This window comes from Salmo trutta, chromosome 24 (genome assembly GCF_901001165.1).
Source record: "Salmo trutta chromosome 24, fSalTru1.1, whole genome shotgun sequence".
In the NCBI taxonomy this organism is placed as follows: Eukaryota; Metazoa; Chordata; class Actinopteri; order Salmoniformes; family Salmonidae; genus Salmo; species Salmo trutta.
The window spans coordinates 15,435,029-15,453,624 of record NC_042980.1 but is presented as its reverse complement, the minus strand read 5'-3'; the positions used below and the strand labels follow the sequence as shown (position 1 = coordinate 15,453,624).

The 18,596-nt window shown below is 41.8% G+C and overlaps 1 protein-coding gene and 1 long non-coding RNA gene across 2 annotated transcripts in view; both read right to left on the bottom strand.

Moving 5' to 3' along the window:
• LOC115160788 (alkyldihydroxyacetonephosphate synthase, peroxisomal) overlaps nt 1-14,233 on the bottom strand; it is a 40,555-nt gene extending 26,322 nt beyond the window's left edge. Inside the window, exons 1-7 of the mRNA XM_029711194.1 lie at nt 14,012-14,233; nt 4,857-4,946; nt 2,263-2,353; nt 2,044-2,164; nt 1,726-1,803; nt 601-672; nt 324-403 (exon numbers count right to left, since the gene is read on the bottom strand). Coding sequence (XP_029567054.1) covers nt 324-403; nt 601-672; nt 1,726-1,803; nt 2,044-2,164; nt 2,263-2,353; nt 4,857-4,946; nt 14,012-14,169 — 690 coding nt within the window. The 5' untranslated portion in view covers nt 14,170-14,233. The remainder of the gene's footprint in view (nt 1-323; nt 404-600; nt 673-1,725; nt 1,804-2,043; nt 2,165-2,262; nt 2,354-4,856; nt 4,947-14,011) is intronic.
• Nucleotides 14,234-16,094: 1,861 nt separating this feature from the next.
• LOC115160787 (uncharacterized) lies at nt 16,095-18,398 on the bottom strand. Its single transcript, XR_003869113.1, has 2 exons — nt 17,698-18,398; nt 16,095-16,815 (listed from the first exon to the last, which is right to left on the bottom strand). It is a non-coding gene; the product is annotated as an uncharacterized LOC115160787 (long non-coding RNA).
• Between the last annotated feature and the right edge of the window lie 198 nt (nt 18,399-18,596).

The window sequence follows — 18,596 nt, the reverse complement described above, 5'->3', positions numbered from 1 at the left end:
CAAAGTTCGATAATGAGAGAGTGAGTCTCGGCTGGAAGTCTGAATGAGCTTTGATGTGGATATAGGAACATCCTCTGCTGACTGCTACCTTTCCTGTCTGCACACCTACAGTTAGTTCTAGACTCCAACATTCACAGCAGTAGGAGCTTCTAACATCCAAAAGAAAGAAACCCTGGCTTACTGTCCCTACTAAAATAAATAGTCGGTTGATCTTACTATGCAAGACATTATACTGTCATATAAAAAGAGTAAAACTGTAAGTTGTGTTGAGACAAAATGCTGAGCTGAGCAGATTGCTGCTGTATGGAGCTCTGATTCCCCACCATCTGTGAAGTATCCAGAGAGACGATGCAGCGAGTCTCCTCCGGGGGGCACTCTAGAGCACTGGTCACACTGGTCCCTCCTGGAGGAGGACAGGAGAGGGGTTAGGGGCCGGAGCAGACCTTTTCCTGTTCAGGTCATATGGTTGAAGGCATGGCATAACTGTATCATAATCAATCTGCTCTAAAAATCAGTTATTACATATGGGAAAGATAAAAAAAGCAGATATAATTAGAATGAATTTTACTATTGAGTTCACAAATATTTTAAAATACTCACCGCCGTATGGTATCAAACAAACATTGTGCTTGCATGCCAGCTCCACAACTTTCACCACGTCGTTGTGGCAGTCTGCGGAGGCAAAGAACACCAAAACAATATTTGGATGGACATTTTATCCCATGTCATTATATAACACGCAGCCATAAATTAGTGTTAGGGCGATAACAAGAGTACTCATGTGGCAAAGGGACTAAGAAATGCCACATAAACCATCAGCCTCTGGAAAACAATAAACATTCACATAAGCCCTGGGCTATTAGAGCAGAGAGACAGGGAGAGACAGGGATAGGGAGGGGGGGGGGCTTCCGGGGAAAGATGTCTCTGATTTGGCTAGGGGCATTCCTGAGATGGAGCCAGAGAGCATGAAGCCCGGGTCTCTGGGGTGGGGTGTGGGGGATCAATGCGTACAAGGTGCTCCGGCCAATCCCACGTCCAATCCCACTGGTCCCCTGGCTGAGCGACTGAGGGTGAGGAGACAGAGCAGAAAAATCCACCTATATGGATCAGCTTCACTGGGCTCAAGCCCTCCCTCGCTGGCCAATGAGAAATGTCTCCGTTCCGACACACTCTGCCGCCCAATTAAACAAAGGGCTTTGGTGTGGGTATAAGAGTTCACAAGACTAACAACGTTCCACTTAAATATACAACCATACTAAAGTAACTACACTGGAATTCATGTTTTACATCACTGAGGCTAGAGGGAGTGCAATTTTGTGTGGATTTGGAGAGTTTAAAATTCAGGGGATGTTCCAATTTGAATGCTGCTACAGGAGCTTTGTGATTTGCTGGCCATTTGGGAGCCGGGCTAATCAAGTTGCAGCCATAAGTCAACACTCATTTACATTATAAAATAGTGCCGGCCATACCTGCAGTGAACCAATCTCAGTGGCGTAATTCATGCGGGTACTGTGCTGGGCCCGGCCGTGGTGTATTGGATATCAAACGCCCTCCCCCTGACGCTTCTTAAGCCTCCGCTCATACATATTAATATCCCTACGCCTCTGCAGAGATTAACCCTTTAAATCATCTAAGCCAGGATGGAAAGAAGCAATGCAATGTGGGAGGGAAAGAAGAAGAACGAAAACAAGGACCGTTGACAATAGTAGTGTCGCAAAAACTCACTTGGCCACACCACCATGTCCGGAACACGCTCAAATTTCTTCCCTTCTCTGAGAGCAAATATTTCATGTAAGCAATGACCTGTTAACATAAGAGAGAAAAAAACATGTTATATACTTAGTATACTACGGAAAAAAGCAATTATGGTTGTAGGATCAGTATAATTAGTGTGATATTGACAGCTTCGTCTGATTCAGGCTGCTTTTGTCCTACATAAAAACCAAATGTGACGTTATGATCTCAACATTCAGTGTCTGTGTGAGACCCCTCCAGACTACTCCCGTCACCCCGGAGGAGCACAGCCTTCCCAGCATGCCTCACCGTGGGCACGGAACACTCTGTCCTCAGCCTCATGGGAGAAGGGGACGCCCGTGGTCTTCAGGTCCTCAACGAACGCCTCGTTCAGACTGGCCGGTGGCACAGCGCTGGCATTCAGAGTGGGCTGGGACAAAGACATGGGAGGAGGAGCCATTAACGGACTGCTGCGGTCATTGGAATTTAAACCAACAGGTGACGAGGGTTGAAAACAACGACACTTACTGTCGCGGGGCTTTTATGGTTCACACTGGCGCCAAAGGTGTTTTCAAACCAGTCCTGCAAACTGGGCAGGACCATCCCGCTTAGCCTATACCTGCAATGAACAGAAACACACAGGCTTAGAAGAAAGGAAGTTACCCCGCAATTGACCTCTGACCCAATCTGTAAACATAACCCCTCAGACCTAGGTGTCATGCTGGGAACTGGTGAAATACACACAGAAAACCCTGTCCGACCGTCATTGACGTGACGTCAGTGTGTGGTGGTTGGAGCCGAATGAAGTTATTAGGCGAGACCAATGACAGCGCTGTCCGTGCCGTCCCTGTCACGCCAGCCGCTGCATAATTCAACCGCTGGCACAGCAGAGGCCAGCACATCAGGGGACTGTAGTCTGCCTTTGTCCAGCAGACCGTGAAAACACACTCCTTAATGAAAAAGCCTCTGTCACCGAGGAGAATTCTCTCTGGAGGAGGAGAGGAGAAATCTCTCTTTTGACTCTCATTTCTTCCACCCTGCCACGCATATGTAGCACCCAGAAATAATTCAAAAGAGAAGGCACAGAATGGAAAGAGGTAGTTGACACAATTTAGAACCTAGAATAACAGGGGAACCATTTCCTGCACAGCATCCTGTATAATTCCCCCCCCCCCCTTACACAAACACAGCTTCACATACAGTACAGCAGAGTACAGCAGAGTACAGCAGAGTACAGAACGCAGTCCACAAGATCCCTTTGATTTGAGAGTCTGACAGGCAAGGCTTTGTTCTTAAAACTATACATCACGAGTACAAAACAATAAGGCCCATCTCTGCCTCTATAATGCGATAGATAAAAGGTGTAAAACTGCCAAAGAAAAGAGCGATCCATTCTGCTGTCGGTGTGTACTGAACACATCCTCAGTCACAGGAGACAGAGTGGCGATCAAAGGCTTCTCTACATCCACTGAGATTCAAAGTAATCATTTCCGACAGCACTCAGCATATTTCTTCAAATGTTATATTGCACACATTCAACCACGAGAACTGTTGGCATACACAGAACAAAAAAAATCCCAGTTAGCCTATCTACGGTCAATGGGAAGAAGTATAAACATTCCATGCAAGGTAATGATCTGAGTTTCCAATGGGGAATTTCAAACCACCGATAATCACACTAATTCACCTCTTATGTCTGGGACTGAATTGAGGGAAGATCTGCAGGATACAGATACCAACCACAAGATGGCACTAGCGCCCCACTCTAAATTAGGATGGCGAGGGGGTTTCCACTAGATAGCACAGCCACAAAATCAAACTTGTCTATATCGTAAAAATTCATGACCACACAAATGCACTTTTGGGTCTTAATTTAAGGTTAGGCATAAGGTTAGCAGTGTGGTTAATGTTAGGGTTAAAAATCACATTTTCAGAAGAGAAATTGTAGAAATAGGCAGGGTTTATGAATTTGTGGCAACTAGTGACGACCCAAGAGGGGGAGGTTTTACAGTTGAAGTCGGAAGTTTACATACACCTTAGCCAAATACATTTAAACTCAGTTTTTCACAATTTCTGATATTTAATCCTAGTAAAAATTCCTTGTCTTAGGCCAGTTAGGATCACCACTTTATTTATTTACTTCACGGTTGCGATGGTGTTCTTCAGCTTGCAAGCATCCCCCCTTTTCCTCTAAACATAACGATGGTCATTATGGCCAAACAGTTCTATTTTTGTTTCAACAGACCAGAGGACATTTCTCCAAAAAGTACGATCTTTGTCCCCATGTGCAGTTGCAAACCGTAGTCTGGCTTTTTTATGGCAGTTTTGGAGCAGTGGCTTCTTCCTTGCTGAGCGGCCTTTCAGGTTTTGCCGATATTGGACTCGTTTTACTGTGGATATAGATACTTTTGTTCCTGTTTCCTCCAGCATCTTCACAAGGTCCTTTGCTGTTGTTCTGGGATTGATTTGCACTTTTCGCACCAAAGTATGTCCATCTCTAGGAGACAGAACGTGTCTCCTTCCTGAGCGGTATGACGGCTGCGTGGTCCCATGGTGTTTATACTTGCGTACTATTGTTTGTACAGATGAACATGGTACCTTCAGGCATTTGGAAATTGATCCCAAGGATGAACCAGACTTGTGGAGGTCTACTATTTTTTTTCCTGAGGTCTTGTTTAAAGGCACAGTCAACTTAGTGAATGTAAACTTCTGACCCACTGGAATTGTGATACAGTGAAATAATCTGTCTGTAAACAATTGTTGGAAAATTACTTGTGTCATGCACAAAGTAGATGTCCTAACCGACTTGCCAAAACTATAGTTTGTTAACAAGAAATTTGTGGAGTGGTAGAAAAACAAGTTTTAATGACTCCATCCTAAATGTATGTAAACTTCTGACTTTAACTGTAGGTGGTATGTAGGAGTGGAGAGCGCAATCCAGATTGAGAATGTGTACAATCCAGATTGAGAATGTGTACAATCCAGATTGAGAATGTGTACAATCCAGATTGAGAATTCTATCACTGAATAATGGATACATTCGTATTTACAGATCATAATACATAATGTTCTTCATGAGAATAAAAATAATTGGTTGAAAATGTTGGGACCGTATACTGTACCTTTTGCCTGTGAATTCTGCTTGACCCTTCTTATTGAAGAGGAATTTGGAGTCACTGTACCCCCAGCCATTCCACTTCATAATCTCCTGCCTTGGGAAACAAACAGTTGAAGTAAGTTTCATTGTTATAGTAGCAGCAGCTAATACTGTACTAATGCTGTCTGAGGTCAAAGGAGGACACAGGACAAACATCTCAAGGCAGGAAGACAATACAAGGAAGCACTTTTAGAAGGCCATGGCCTTGCACCTCATGAAAACGTCAGAAAGTCCATACGCGACATCCTGTTGCAAACAGTAGTAGTTGAAAAAGTGGTTTATTTGCCACTTATCAAACTGTTGCAATGGGAAAATGTTGTAGTTCTCTCGTTTTGCTATCAGTTATTCAATGGGCTTTCCACATGCCTATCAGTAAGCATATTTGCAGTACGGGAGGCTGCAGTCACACCTAGGCGTAACCCCTGACAGATGACCTTCCCATGTGTACTGCACACAGCCAACCACAGGCAGTGTTTCCCCCTAGGATTTGTTTTATCAGCAGCGGTGGCAGAGTTAGCGGTGGGTGGGTGGGTGACAGCCATAATTTAGCAGCGGTGGTGCACCACTACTAAATGCATATAGGGGTAACAGTGAAAAGCCGGTGGCAAAGTAAATTTGGGGAAGAAAACCTATTCATCTCAATCACTATCATCAACAGCAACCAGACAGGGTGTGGCTTAGATCTCAGGTCGTTAAGTACTACTCCATGGAGAAGCATATCTTAGAAGGGCATTACCAAGAAAATGTGTGTCCAACAACCGGATATTCTCCTAAAATGATATTCCAAGGAAGGAACATTGTCGGCATAGGCCTAATGATAATCACGGAAGAGGACACAAGAAACAGGGTTGAGCACTGAACTCAAACGTCAGGCAGAATTGTATCTCAATATCTACAACATAATTGAGCTCTGACAGTTCAGTAATGTGCTTCTTCATCTGTGTTAAATCACTATGCTCATCCTAAGGGAACGCTTTTCAGAAATCACTAAGTTATAATACGACATGATTCAAGATTTCCCCCAGCAGACAGATTAAATAGGCCCACTACTCCTAGAAGGGACCCGTGAATCACGTTGGTACACGTGATGGGATGCTAACGTAGTGGAGTAAAACCGTGATGAATGCCTGCCAAAACAGCCAGGCGGTGTAAATGATGAGGAGCCTGAGAAATGAGACAGACATACTCTCCATGCCAGCCTGTGTGATCTCCTGTCATCACACTGGACGATGACACAACTCCGCGCATCAACAAGCAGCCGAATACGGCTGTCCAGAGGTTAATGAATTTATTGTGCAATTAAATGGAAGCAACAGTGGTCTGGTCTCTGTCCCTTAGCTAACATTAATCCTAAGAGAGCTGGGGGAATCTTTTGAAAGTACTGTAATAAATATTGCACACGGCATAAGAAAATGCTGATCACTGAAAATATTAGGCTCAACACCTTATTAAATTGGTAGCTTCGTTTTGTGTCCGCACTCAAGTTATTGCAACAGAAAGAGACAAAAAGGTCTGACTGTTATTTAAAAGGACTGGTCTTAAAACGCCTTTTGAAACAACGTGCCTAAAGGTATAGGTTGTAAGTCAACTCCAGAATGACATTCCAGCAGTACAAAAACCAGTAGCCCCGCTTTGAAGTGTCCAACATTCCTACACTCCAGTGAAAAGTGGGTCGTTCCACCTCAAAAAGCACAAGAAAGAGAAATGACACCCACCATCTCAGATTGCATTCCTGCAACATTGTTTTGTTGAAAAACTATTTGAACTCTAAGGAACTACGCTAATTGATTGCACCCAAATTGGCAATTTCAATTTATAGGATTCATATAAAATTCTATAAATATAGTAACCAATATCCAGTTTGGACCAAACCTCTTAACAATGATTAAGATGTGAAGTCAAACGACACCCACGGACCACACAAACCAAGCCCACCCCAAAGGCCAGTATACAGTATCAGTTCTCTATGTCTGACAAGTACTATGAAGCTGCAGCTAGGAGTATTGTTTCTTCACACCATGTAATGGATTCTCAGTGAATTTGGTGATGGTTATTTTGCCCTGTTCTGAATTTGTTCTTTATTTAAGTTGTTTGGTTGATATTACTAGGTTATGACCACAAGGTGGTGCTGTTTCTGCTATTTGTTGAAAATTCTCAGTCTCGTTAATTTAATAAATATTTTCATAGGTTTTTTTTTTAAAAATACAAAAATAAAGTAACAAAATAATAATAATGAGGCAATATACAGGCTTGGGGGTAGAAGCTGATAATGAGCTTTTTGGACCTAGACTTGGCACTCTGGTACCGCTTGCCGTGCAGTAGCAGAGAGAACAGTGACTTGGGGGACTGGAGTCTAACAATTTTTTGGGTCTTCCTTTGACACCGCCTAGTATATAGGTCCTGAATGGCAGGAAGCTTGGCCCCAGTGATGTACTGGGCTGTACGCACTACCCTCTGTAGTGCCTTAAGGTCGGATGCCGAGCAGTTGCCATACCAGACGGTGATGCAACCGGGCAGGATGCTCTCGATGGTGCAGCTGTAGAACTTTTTAAAGATCTGGGGACCCATGCCAAATCTTTTCAGTCTCTTGAGGGGGAAAAGGCGTTGTCGTGGCCCTCTTCAGGACTTTCTTGGTGTGTTTGGACCATGAGTTTGTTGTTGTCCATGATCATCTTTGTCTTGCTCATGTTGAGGGAGAGGTTGTTATCCTGGCAGCACACTGCCAGGTCTCTGACCTCCTCCCTATAGGCGGTCTCATTGTTGTCCGTGATTAGGCCTACCACTGTTGTGTCATCAGCAAACTTAATGATGGTGTTGGAGCCGTGCTTGGCCACGCAGTCGTGGGTGAACAGGGTGTACAGGAGGGGACTAAGCACACACTCCTGAGGGGCCCCTGTGTTGAGGATCAGTGTGGCAGATGTGGTAAGGGTACGCAACAATACCTGGGGGCGTCCCATGATCCAGTTACAGAGGGAGGTGTTTAGTTCCAGGGTCCTTAGTTTAGTGATGAGCTTTGTGGGCATTATGGTGTTGAATGCTGAGCTGTAGTGAATGAACAGCATTCTCACATAGGTGTTCCTTTTGTCCAGGTGGGAAAGGGCAGTGTGGAGTGCAATTGAGATTGTGCCATCTGTGGATCTGTTGGGGTGGTATGTGAATTGGAGTGGGTCTAGGGTTTCCGGGATGATAGTGTTGTGAGCCATGACCAGACTTTCAAAGCACTTCATGGCTACTGACGTGAGTGCTATGGGGCGGTAGTCATTTAGGCAGGTTACCTTTGTTTTCTTGTCACAGGGACTATGGTGGTCTGCTTGAAACATGTAGGTATTACAAATTCGATCAGGGAGAGGTTGAAAATTACACTTGCCAGTTGGTCCGTGCATGCTCTGAGTACACATCCTGGTAATCCGTCTGGCCCCGCGGCTATGTGAATGTTGACCTGTTTAAAGGTCTTGCTCACATCGGCTAAGGAGAGCGTGATCACTGAGCAGCTCACAGCTGGGTTTCTCTTTGTAGTCTGTAATAGTTTGCAAGCCCTGCCACATCCTACGAGTGTCAGAGCCGGTGTGGTAGGATTCAATCTCAGTCCTGTATTGACACTTTACCTGTTTGATTGTTCATCTGAGGGCATAGCGTTATTTCTTATAAGCGTCCGGATTAGTGTCCCGCTCCTTAAAAGCGGCAGCTCTAGCCTTTAGCTTGGTGTGGATGTCACCAGTAATCCATGGCTTCTAGTTGGGATATGTACGTACAGTCACTGTGGGGACAATGTCATTGATGCACTTATTGATGAAGCAGGTGACTGAGGTGGTATACTCCTCAATGGCATTTGTATGAATCCCAGAACCTATTCCAGTCTGTGCTAGCAAAACAGTCCTGTAGCATAGCATCTACATCATCTGACCACTTCTGTATTGAGCTAGTCAGTTGTACTTCCTGCTTGTAATCAGGAGGATAGAGTTATCGTCAAGATTTTCCAAATGGAGGGCGAGGGAGAGCTTCGTACACGTCTCTGTGTGTGGAGTAAAGGTAGTCTAGAGTTTTTCCCCCCCTGGTTGCACGTGACATTCTGGTAGAAATTAGGAAAAACGGATTTAAGTTTGCCTGCATTAAATTCCCTGGCCACTAGGAGCGCCACTTCTAGATGAGCATTTTCTTGTTTACTTATGGCCTTATACAGCTTGTTGAGTGCGGTCTTAGTGCCAGCGTCGGTTTGTAGTGGTAAATAGATGGCTACGAAAAATATAGATGAGATCTCTCTTGGTAGATAGTGTGGTCTGCAGCTTATCATGAGCTACTCTACTTCAGGCAAGCAATACCTCGAGAATACCTTAATATTAGACATCACGCACCATCTATTATTGACAAATAGATACACACCCACACCCCCACCCCCATCCCTCGTCTTACCGGATGTAGCTGTTCTGTCGATGCACAGAAAACTCAGCCAACTGTATATAATCCGTGTCGTTGGTAGGATTGTCTCGAACCGAGCTCATCCAGTTTATTCTCCAGTGAATGCACGTTGGCTAATAGAACGGATGGTAGAGGCGGGTTACCCACGTGCCAACGAATTCAAACAACGCACCTTGATCTCCGCCCCCTGTATTTCCTTCTTTTCTTTATGTGAATGACGGGGATTTGGGCCTTATCTGGGAGCAACATTATATCCTTTGAGTCTGACTCATTAAAGAAAAAGTCTTCGTCCAGTTCAAGGTGAGTAACCGCTGTTCTAATAGAAGCTCTTTTCGGTCATAAGAGACGGTAGTATCAACCTTATGTACAAACTAAGTTACAAACAATGCGGAAAAAACACAAAATAGAACAATTGGTTAGGAGCCTGTAAAACGGCATACATCCACTCCCACTCAATTCCTACGATATGGCCGTATACAGCCATATTTATTGCATATTGTCTGAATCCTATAAATTAAAAAAGGGCCATCTAGCTTAAATTTACCAGAGGTCAAATTATATTTCAACATAATAATGTTACAGGAATGCTTATCTTTATATGTTTCTAACTGCAGAAACCATTTCAAAACAATCTGAGATGGTGGGTGTCATTACTTGCTGAAATGACATGGAACGACCCAAGTGCAATTTCAGAAAATGTATGGAAATTTATTGAGGTTACATTTATGTGTACTAATAATAATGCAACTGGTCCACAATATTATTTCTAATTTGGATAATGGTGGAAGGGGGGCACTCAAACGAGGGAAATAGGCATAGCTTATGTCTTATTTATTGTCATAGTTCAAACAATAGTGTCCATAAACCAGCACTAAAATGACCATCCATTGGGTAATAGAGAGAGAGATTCCACCAAACCTGAAAATCTGACTCCCGAGGGACAAACTCACCATGCAAAAACAGTAGCATAACTGACCTGGCCTACAGTTAGGGTTGATCTGAAAAAAACATCAGCACTTCTCTGCCTCAAACACTTCCTATAGGATAACTAATATCAATCAAATATGTTCCAATGACATAATGAAGGGCCATACATAATGCAAAAACAAATAGTTTAAATTATTGTGGTAGAAACATAGGAGCATTTCCTCACATTGGAAATCTTCCCCTATTGCACAAATTGTTACATAGGCGGGTTCTTACAAAACAGTCTGTTTGGCTGCGTTTCGACAGGCAACCCAATTTAGATTTTTTTTCTTTCGATCAATCAGATCAGCTCTGAAAAAGATCTGATGTGAAAATATCTGACATGATTGGTCAAAAAATCAAATAGGCTAGTGGGAAAAAGTAGAGGTCGACCGATTAATCGGAATGGCCGATTAATTAGGGCCGATTTCAAGTTTTCATAACAATCGGAAATCGGTATTTTTGGACGCGGATTTGGCAAAAACATTTTTTTTTTTTACCTTTATTTAACCAGGCAAGTCAGTTAAGAACACATTCTTATTTTCAATGGCGGCTTAGGAACGGTGGGTTGAAGGGGGCAGAATGACAGATTTTTACCTTGTCAGCTCGGGGATTCAATCTTGCAACCTTACGGTTAACTAGTCCAACGCTCTAACCACCTGCTTTACATTGCACTCCACGAGGAGCCTGCCTGTTACGCGAATGCAGTAAGAAGCCAAGGTAAGTTGCTAGCTAGCATTAAACTTATAAAAAACAATCAATCAATCATAATCACTAGTTAACTACACATGGTTGATGATATTACTAGTTTATCTAGCCTGTCCTGCGTTGCATATAATCGCTTAGGTACACGTTGCTCCAACCATAAACATCAATGCCTTTCTTAAAATCAATACACAAGTATATATTTTTAAACCTGCATATTTAGTTAATATAGCCTGCTAACATGAATTTATTTTAACTAGGGAAAATGTGTCACTTCTCTTGCAAACAGAGTCAGGGTATATGCATCAGTTTGGGCTGCCTGGCTCGTTGCGAACTGTAAAGACTACTTCTTCCTAACAAAGACAGCCAACTTCGCCAAACGGGGGATGATTTAACAAAAGCGCATTTGCGAAAAAAGCACAATCGTTGCACGACTGTACCTAACCATAAACATCAATGCCTTTCTTAAAATCAATACACAGAAGGATATATTTTTAAACCTGCGTATTTAGCTAAAAGAAATCCAGGTTAGTATATGCAACAGTTTGGGCCGCCTGGCTCGTTGCGAACTAATTTGCCAGAATTTTAGGTAATTATGACATAACATTGCACAACTTTCAATGTAACAGGAATATTTAGACTTAGAGATGCCACCCGTTAGATAAAATACGTAACGGTTCCGTATTTCACTGACAGGAAAAACGTTTTGTTTTCGAGATGATAGTTTCCGGATTCGACCATATTAATGACCTAAGGCTCGTATTTCTGTGTGTTATTATGTTATAATTAAGTCTATGATTTGATAGAGCAGTATGACTGAGCGATGGTAGGCAGCAGCAGGCTTGTAAGCGTTCATTCAAACAGCACTTTCGTGCATTTGCCAGCAGCCCTTCGCAATGCATTGCGCTGTTTATGACTTCAAGCCTGTCAACTCCCAAGATTAGGCTGGTGTAACCGATGTGAAATGGCTAGCTAGTTAGCCGGGTGCGCGCTAATAGCGTTTCAAACGTCACTCGCTCTGAGACTTGGAGTAGTTTTTCCCCTTGCTCTACATGGGTAACGCTGCTTCGAGGGTGGCTGTTGTCGATGTGTTCCTGGTTCGAGCCCAGGTAGGAGCGAGGAGAGGGACGGAAGCTATACTGTTACACTGGCAATACTAAAGTGCCTATAAGAACATCCAATAGTCAAAGGTATATGCAATACAAATCGTATAGAGAGAAATAGTCCTATAATTCCTATAATAACTACAAACTAAAACTTCTTACCTGGGAATATTGAAGATTCATGTTAAAAGGAACCACCAGCTTTCATATGTTCTCATGTTCTGAGCAAGGAACTTAAACGTTAGCTTTTTTTACATGGCACATATTGCACTTTTACTTTCTTCTCCAACACTTTGTTTTTGCATTATTTAAACCAAATTGAACATGTTTCATTATTTATTTGAGGCTAAATTGATTTTATTTACGTATTATATTAAGTTAAAATAAGTGTTCATTCAGTATTGTTGTAATTGTCATTATTACAAATAAATATTTTTTTGGGGTCCTCCAATAATCGGTATTGGCGTTGAAAAATCATAATCGGTCGACCTCTAGAAAAAAGGTCAGAATTGGGCTGCCTGTGTGAACCCAGCCTTAGAAATTTAAACTGAACAAAAAATATAAAATGGAACAATTTCAAAGATTTGACTGAGTTACAGTTCATAGAAGGAAATCAGTCAATTGAAATAAATGCATTAGGCCCTAATCTATGGATTTCACATGACTGGGCAGGGGTGCAGCCACAGGCCCACCCATTGTAGAGTCAGGTCCAGCCAATTAGAATGAGTTTTTTCCCGTCAAAAGGGCTTTATTACAGACAGAAATACTCCTCAGCACCCTTGGCAAAGGAGAAATGCTCACTAACAAAATTTGTTCAAAGAATTTGAGAGAAATAAGGTTTTTGTGCATATGGAACATTTCTGGGATCTTTTATTTCAGCTCATGAAACATGGTACCAACACTTTACATGTTGAGTTTATATTTTTGTTCTGTATAAATATGAAAGTGTCCTCTAGTCATCCTTGTTGCTTAAACATATCTGACACTAGATGTCACTACAGCATGATTGTGAAAGCTGAACAGCCCACTCGCCTCATAAGGAATTGAGAGTCAGACCACCACAGGTCTTGGCCAATCAGATCCAAGTTTTAGACGGAAAGTTTTCCTGGTGAACTTTATCTCATTCTGACTTCTGTCAAATATTTTGACTGAGAGAGGGTGTCCCACACCGAAATCCCAACAAAATCTCTAAAAACAACCTCTAGATAAAAATAGATAAGACAACATATATAACTTTCACCATTATAATGACCACTTTTTTTCTGTCCAAGAATGTAGCGTCTAATTCCGGTCATGTCAGTCAAACAGAGCTGAGATTTCCCTAGTTGTTCAGAAGTGTCAGTATCAAAACAATGCCAGGAGCCTATTAAGCTATAGCTAACAATGTTAGACGTGAAATGGAATAGACTACCTTGAAATAGTTTGAAATGTTGGCAAGCTGATCTTGTAGTTTTACATAAACACCAGCTGCCCACTGTCACTGCGAGTGGCTAGTGGTAGTCACATAACGTTGGCAAGTTATGACAAAATGGTACAGGAAATGATGTAGGATTGACCTCAACTCAATATCAAACATTCCTATAACACATTCTAAGCAGCCTACAATAAAAATGTAAAAAAAGAGTTGGATAGAATGCAGTCCCGCCGCACCCACTTATTCGATGAATGAACACTTTGTTTGAGGACCATTAACGTCGGCGCACATATAGCTGGCTAATTTCCTTAGTTAAATGAAATCAGATATGTCAGAATAATAATATGCCAAGGGGGTCATCTCCGTTTGTAAAAGACACCAATGCTGTGTTTTAATAACAAGGAAATGCATGACAGCTGTTTCATACTGTATGACAATCACTTTTAGCTACCAGCTAGCATTTCAGCATAGCCATCCTCCATCCACTGCTATCGCATCACCACCGCCAAGTCCTACCTCTTTCTCGGCACCGTCCCTTTATTCGCTTCAGCTTTGCATTCAGTTGCGATAATTCCCGAGTCATCGTCCTTCTGTTTCTGTAAATGCCCGGCAATTATCCTCAATCTTTGCTGTGCAATTCGTTGGCTCTCGGAGCTGTTGCTGTTTGACGCCATGCTGCTTCCGTGTTTGTGCAGGGAGAGGCAGCTGTCAGAGGTCAGCACAGGGAAAGAATGGGTGTGTTCGAGCGGTAAGCCTAACGAAGGCGACTGTAGAGTGAAGTCGGGGGAGGGGCATCTGTAACAGCCACAAGTCGGACACTTTAATGGTTTTGCAATAGCAAGGCTCAGATCGACATGCAGTGTCAACATAGCTGCTATTGTTTATAATAGTGTCTGTTGTCTAGACTTTTCTATATCCCCATATCACACACTCACAACTGGAAAAATGTGTGTACAATTCATTAGTTAGAGTGGGGTGTCAAATATCACTTTTCATTTGTTTCCCCTGTAGCTTTAGAATTGCACAAAGTTGGTTGCTGTTTCAGTCAGGTATTTGGCCACGTTTACTTGGGTCAAACAAAACACCCAAATGATTGGTAGACAAATAGTGCCTCCCACAATGCAGGTGATAGCTGCATAGTGCAGCTGGAGAGAAGCAACTGATGGCGACTTCCTCAAAACTGCATGACCTTTGATCACATGATTTTTGTAAAGTTCATGCTGTTACTGTAACCAATGGAATTGCTACTTATAAAGCTACAGTCACTGTTGTGTAGAATAATGTGTTTTTGAAAGGCACAATCTGTGATTTAATGCTGTGCAACGGTCATTCCAACAAATTGTATTGGAATAATACATTCAAACTCCTCCCAGGTTGCAATGTATTACTCCATGGTAAGTATTGTAGCATATACCGACAATCAAAATATGTTAAAAAGAATCATATTGATCTGGACTGTCAGTTGAATTCATAGTCTGGTATGAATTTGACTGTAGTTACATTTCCCCAGTCCCATCAGGGTCAGACTGTTGCTGGATACAGAAATTACAGAGTGAGCCTTTAATTAATGGAAAATGTATGCCTTTCTGTTTAACAGATTTGACTTTATAGTTTACCACAGAATGCAGGGGTGTATTCATTACCCCCGATTCTGTTGCAAAATGTTTTGTCTGTTGCAAAAAGTTTTGCAACAGGAACCATTTAGTCCAAACTGAAAACGTTTTGCAACAAAAATTAGTTTTTATTGGACAAATTTAAGTAGGTCACTCCCTGTTTTGTCTATTCGCTTCCATTTGGTTCATAAACGGTAAACTGTTTCCGTTGCAAGACGTATTGAATACACCCCAGCTCGCTAAATATTAGACCATGAATAAACTTTAAAAACACAGAAAGAAATTGGTTTTATTTTACGACAGTGATCTAATTTAATGGGAACCAAAATATGCCATGTTGGTGTAGTGTTTAAATCTATGCATGTGTCTTTAAGACTAACAAATATGTGCCCTTTGAAGGAGCCATTGATTTTATTGCACTTTAAGGTATTTTAATATTTTCTTCTCTGTCTTCTATTTGTTGATGTATTGAAAGCTTTGATTTTATTTGAAAGAACCGTGATACATACTACCACCCCCCCCCCCCCAGAACTGCCTCAATTCGTCGAGCATGGACTTTACAAGATGTCGAAAGCTTTCCATGTTGACTCCAATACTTCCCACAGTTGTGTCAAGTTTGCTGGATGTCCTTTGGGTGGTGGACCATTCTTGATAAACACGGAAACTGTTGAGTGAAAAACCCAGCAGCGTTGCAGTTCTTGACACTCAAAATGGTGCACCTGGCACCTACTACCATACCCCGTTCAAAGGCAGTTAAATATTTTGTTTTGCCCATTCATCCTCTGGATGGTACACATACACAATCCATGTCTCAATTGTCTCAAGGCTTAAAACTCCATCTTTAACCTGTCTCCTGCCCTTCATCTACACTGATTTAAGTGGATTCAACATGTGACATCAGTAAGGGATCATAGCTTTCACCTGGATTCACATGGTCTGTCTGTCATAAAAAGTGCAGGTGTTCATAATGTTTTGTCCACTCAATGTACATCTCTGAAATAGTTTTATTCAGACTTACATTCCAACAATGAATGATACAAAAGACAATTATCCAGCATTCGCATGACACAATGTCAATGCTCAACAGAAAATGATCAAGAAAAAAGTACCAAAATTGAGACATTCATGTTTATGGGTTTGATGTGGTTATGAGATGTTTGACCACTACATTGAATGACCCAGGACAGTGAAAAGGAAGTTTAAACATTTCAACTGCTGTTGTTTATCTTGCCTTCTCACATCCATTGAGTCACATGACCAAGTGATAGTGAGGTATGACTGGAGTCTCCATATGGCCCACTGTGTCGTCCTATTGGAAATTATGTGACACTACCATGGCTTTCTGGGAGTCCATTTTTCTTTAATAGTTCAAGACATTTCACTCTGATACCAATAGACCAACTGCGACTTTACTTATAAGCAGATACATACTACACAAGTTGGTGAAAACTCATGAGTCATTGTCAAAAGAAAAACTTTATTCTCCCTTTTGCAGTCTGCAAGTGGCATGTGAAATAATGGTTCCACTCTCCAGCTGGTAGGTTTGTTTCCCGCAGGCCGGAGCATTAACTCCCAAAACAAAGTTCTGTAATGCACTGACTGCAAACAATTAGAGTCGAAGTGTATCACAGAACTTTACTTGGAAAGCCAGAGTGCCACATCGTAGGCTATATTCCTTTGTGCCAACCCATTTCACCACTCCTTCACCTGCAACATATAACAAGAGAGTGAAATGTTGTAGCAACATTTCCCATTGGTGTGCTTGTTTGGTGAACACTTATATTTAACACAATAGTTTGGAAAATATGGAATTGTGAGGTTAAGCTGACTCTCTCAACACAGTATTGAGACCTAACCTAAGTTAAATCCATCATGATTTGAGATAAAAATGGAATCAGTCACAGCTGAGTGGTGAAAAAAAGTGCATTAAATGAAACTTGGAAGAGTAAGCCAGTAACTCTCTGGGCCTATTAAGACAACATAGAATAGAGTGAATGAGAAGCCTGCTGTTGGGAACTTTGATTCTCACACTCTGCCACCAACCCACCACCACAGAAATGATTAAATCATACAATATTATACAGTATGCTGGAATCCAGCTTTTCTTTGTGTTTACTTTGCAGTTCAACCTTGACTATCTTCAAGGTTGTAAAGTGAACAATTAGGGCACTCCATATGTAGAACAGATGACGTGTCTAAAGGTTCCAAATTTGGAATCCTGTATTTCTTTATGCTGAATATTTCCCTCCTGGAGTAATACACCCACATTCATTATGCAAATGTATAGCTTATTTGTTGAGTTTTTCACAAGCCACAGACTGAAGTTTACAATTAAAATGATATAGAATACACGGTCGACCTATAAAACAAGGCAAACATTCCACATATTCCACTTCAGTTTAGCATACAAGTTTACATTAAATAAAGTTTGGAGAGTTGCTAATTGTAATGAAGTTACAAAGTGCAAAATCAAACAGTGAATTAAAAGATGTTGGAATTCGATTAGCAGATGTGAAATTCCATAGCTTCATATTCGAAATGTGAGAAAACTATAATAAGAAACAAGAAAAGCAACTGATCATACTGTACCTGGTAGAAGTGAGAGCTTTTAAAGGGGGCCAGCTGCAATCCAGCACGAGGGCAAAAAGAACATTAAATGCACCAAAAAAAACTGTGGGCTATATACAATTGTTGCAGGACTAACTGTAAAAAACCCAGGAGATTTTCTTCTTCTCAATTTCGCGGTTGACGTCCCTCGTTGGAGCCTACATACAGTGTTCGTGTAGCTGGCTTCACGCCGCTTTTACCTCTTCTTCTTTCAGCCCTGTGCACAGCTGGAAGAATGTCGACGTGGAGCTGCCAAACGTGAACGCGTATTCGTGGGCGCGCTTGGGAGAAAAATCCATATAGTGTCATTTGAATTCAGATAGTGGGACAGTGGGCTGCACTGTATAGGTCAGGTATAGCTAGAGGTATAGTGAGGCTCTTTACATATACGTGTCAGAGAGCGTGGTATGAAGACCACCATATTACAAGACGTTTCAAACGCTGCTTATAATTGCACTCGTGTCAGAATGTTAAACTGCATCGGCGCTGTCAAGGATCTCATTGTAACTAATGTAATATTCCAGCAACATGTTTCAGCAAAGGCATACCTTATTTACTTTAAATAATGAAGACCTATACCTAAAGATCAAGTTATGGATGATGGGGAGAATAATATAATGATACTATATTTTTTTCAACGTGTGTGCATACAACTAGGCTATATTGGAGAATGTGAAATTTCCCGATTGTTTTGAAAATATCAATTATTGTGTAGCCTATAGCCTACTTTTATGAAAAATAATATTTCATAGGGTTTTTTAAATAGATTGGGTATCTAACCCTGGTCGTCAATTTCAAAGGCAACCGTGTGTAGGCTACCATTTGCCTGGCTACCCAAACTCCTTGCTCCGGCCAAACGCTACGTCACGCCCACGGACGTG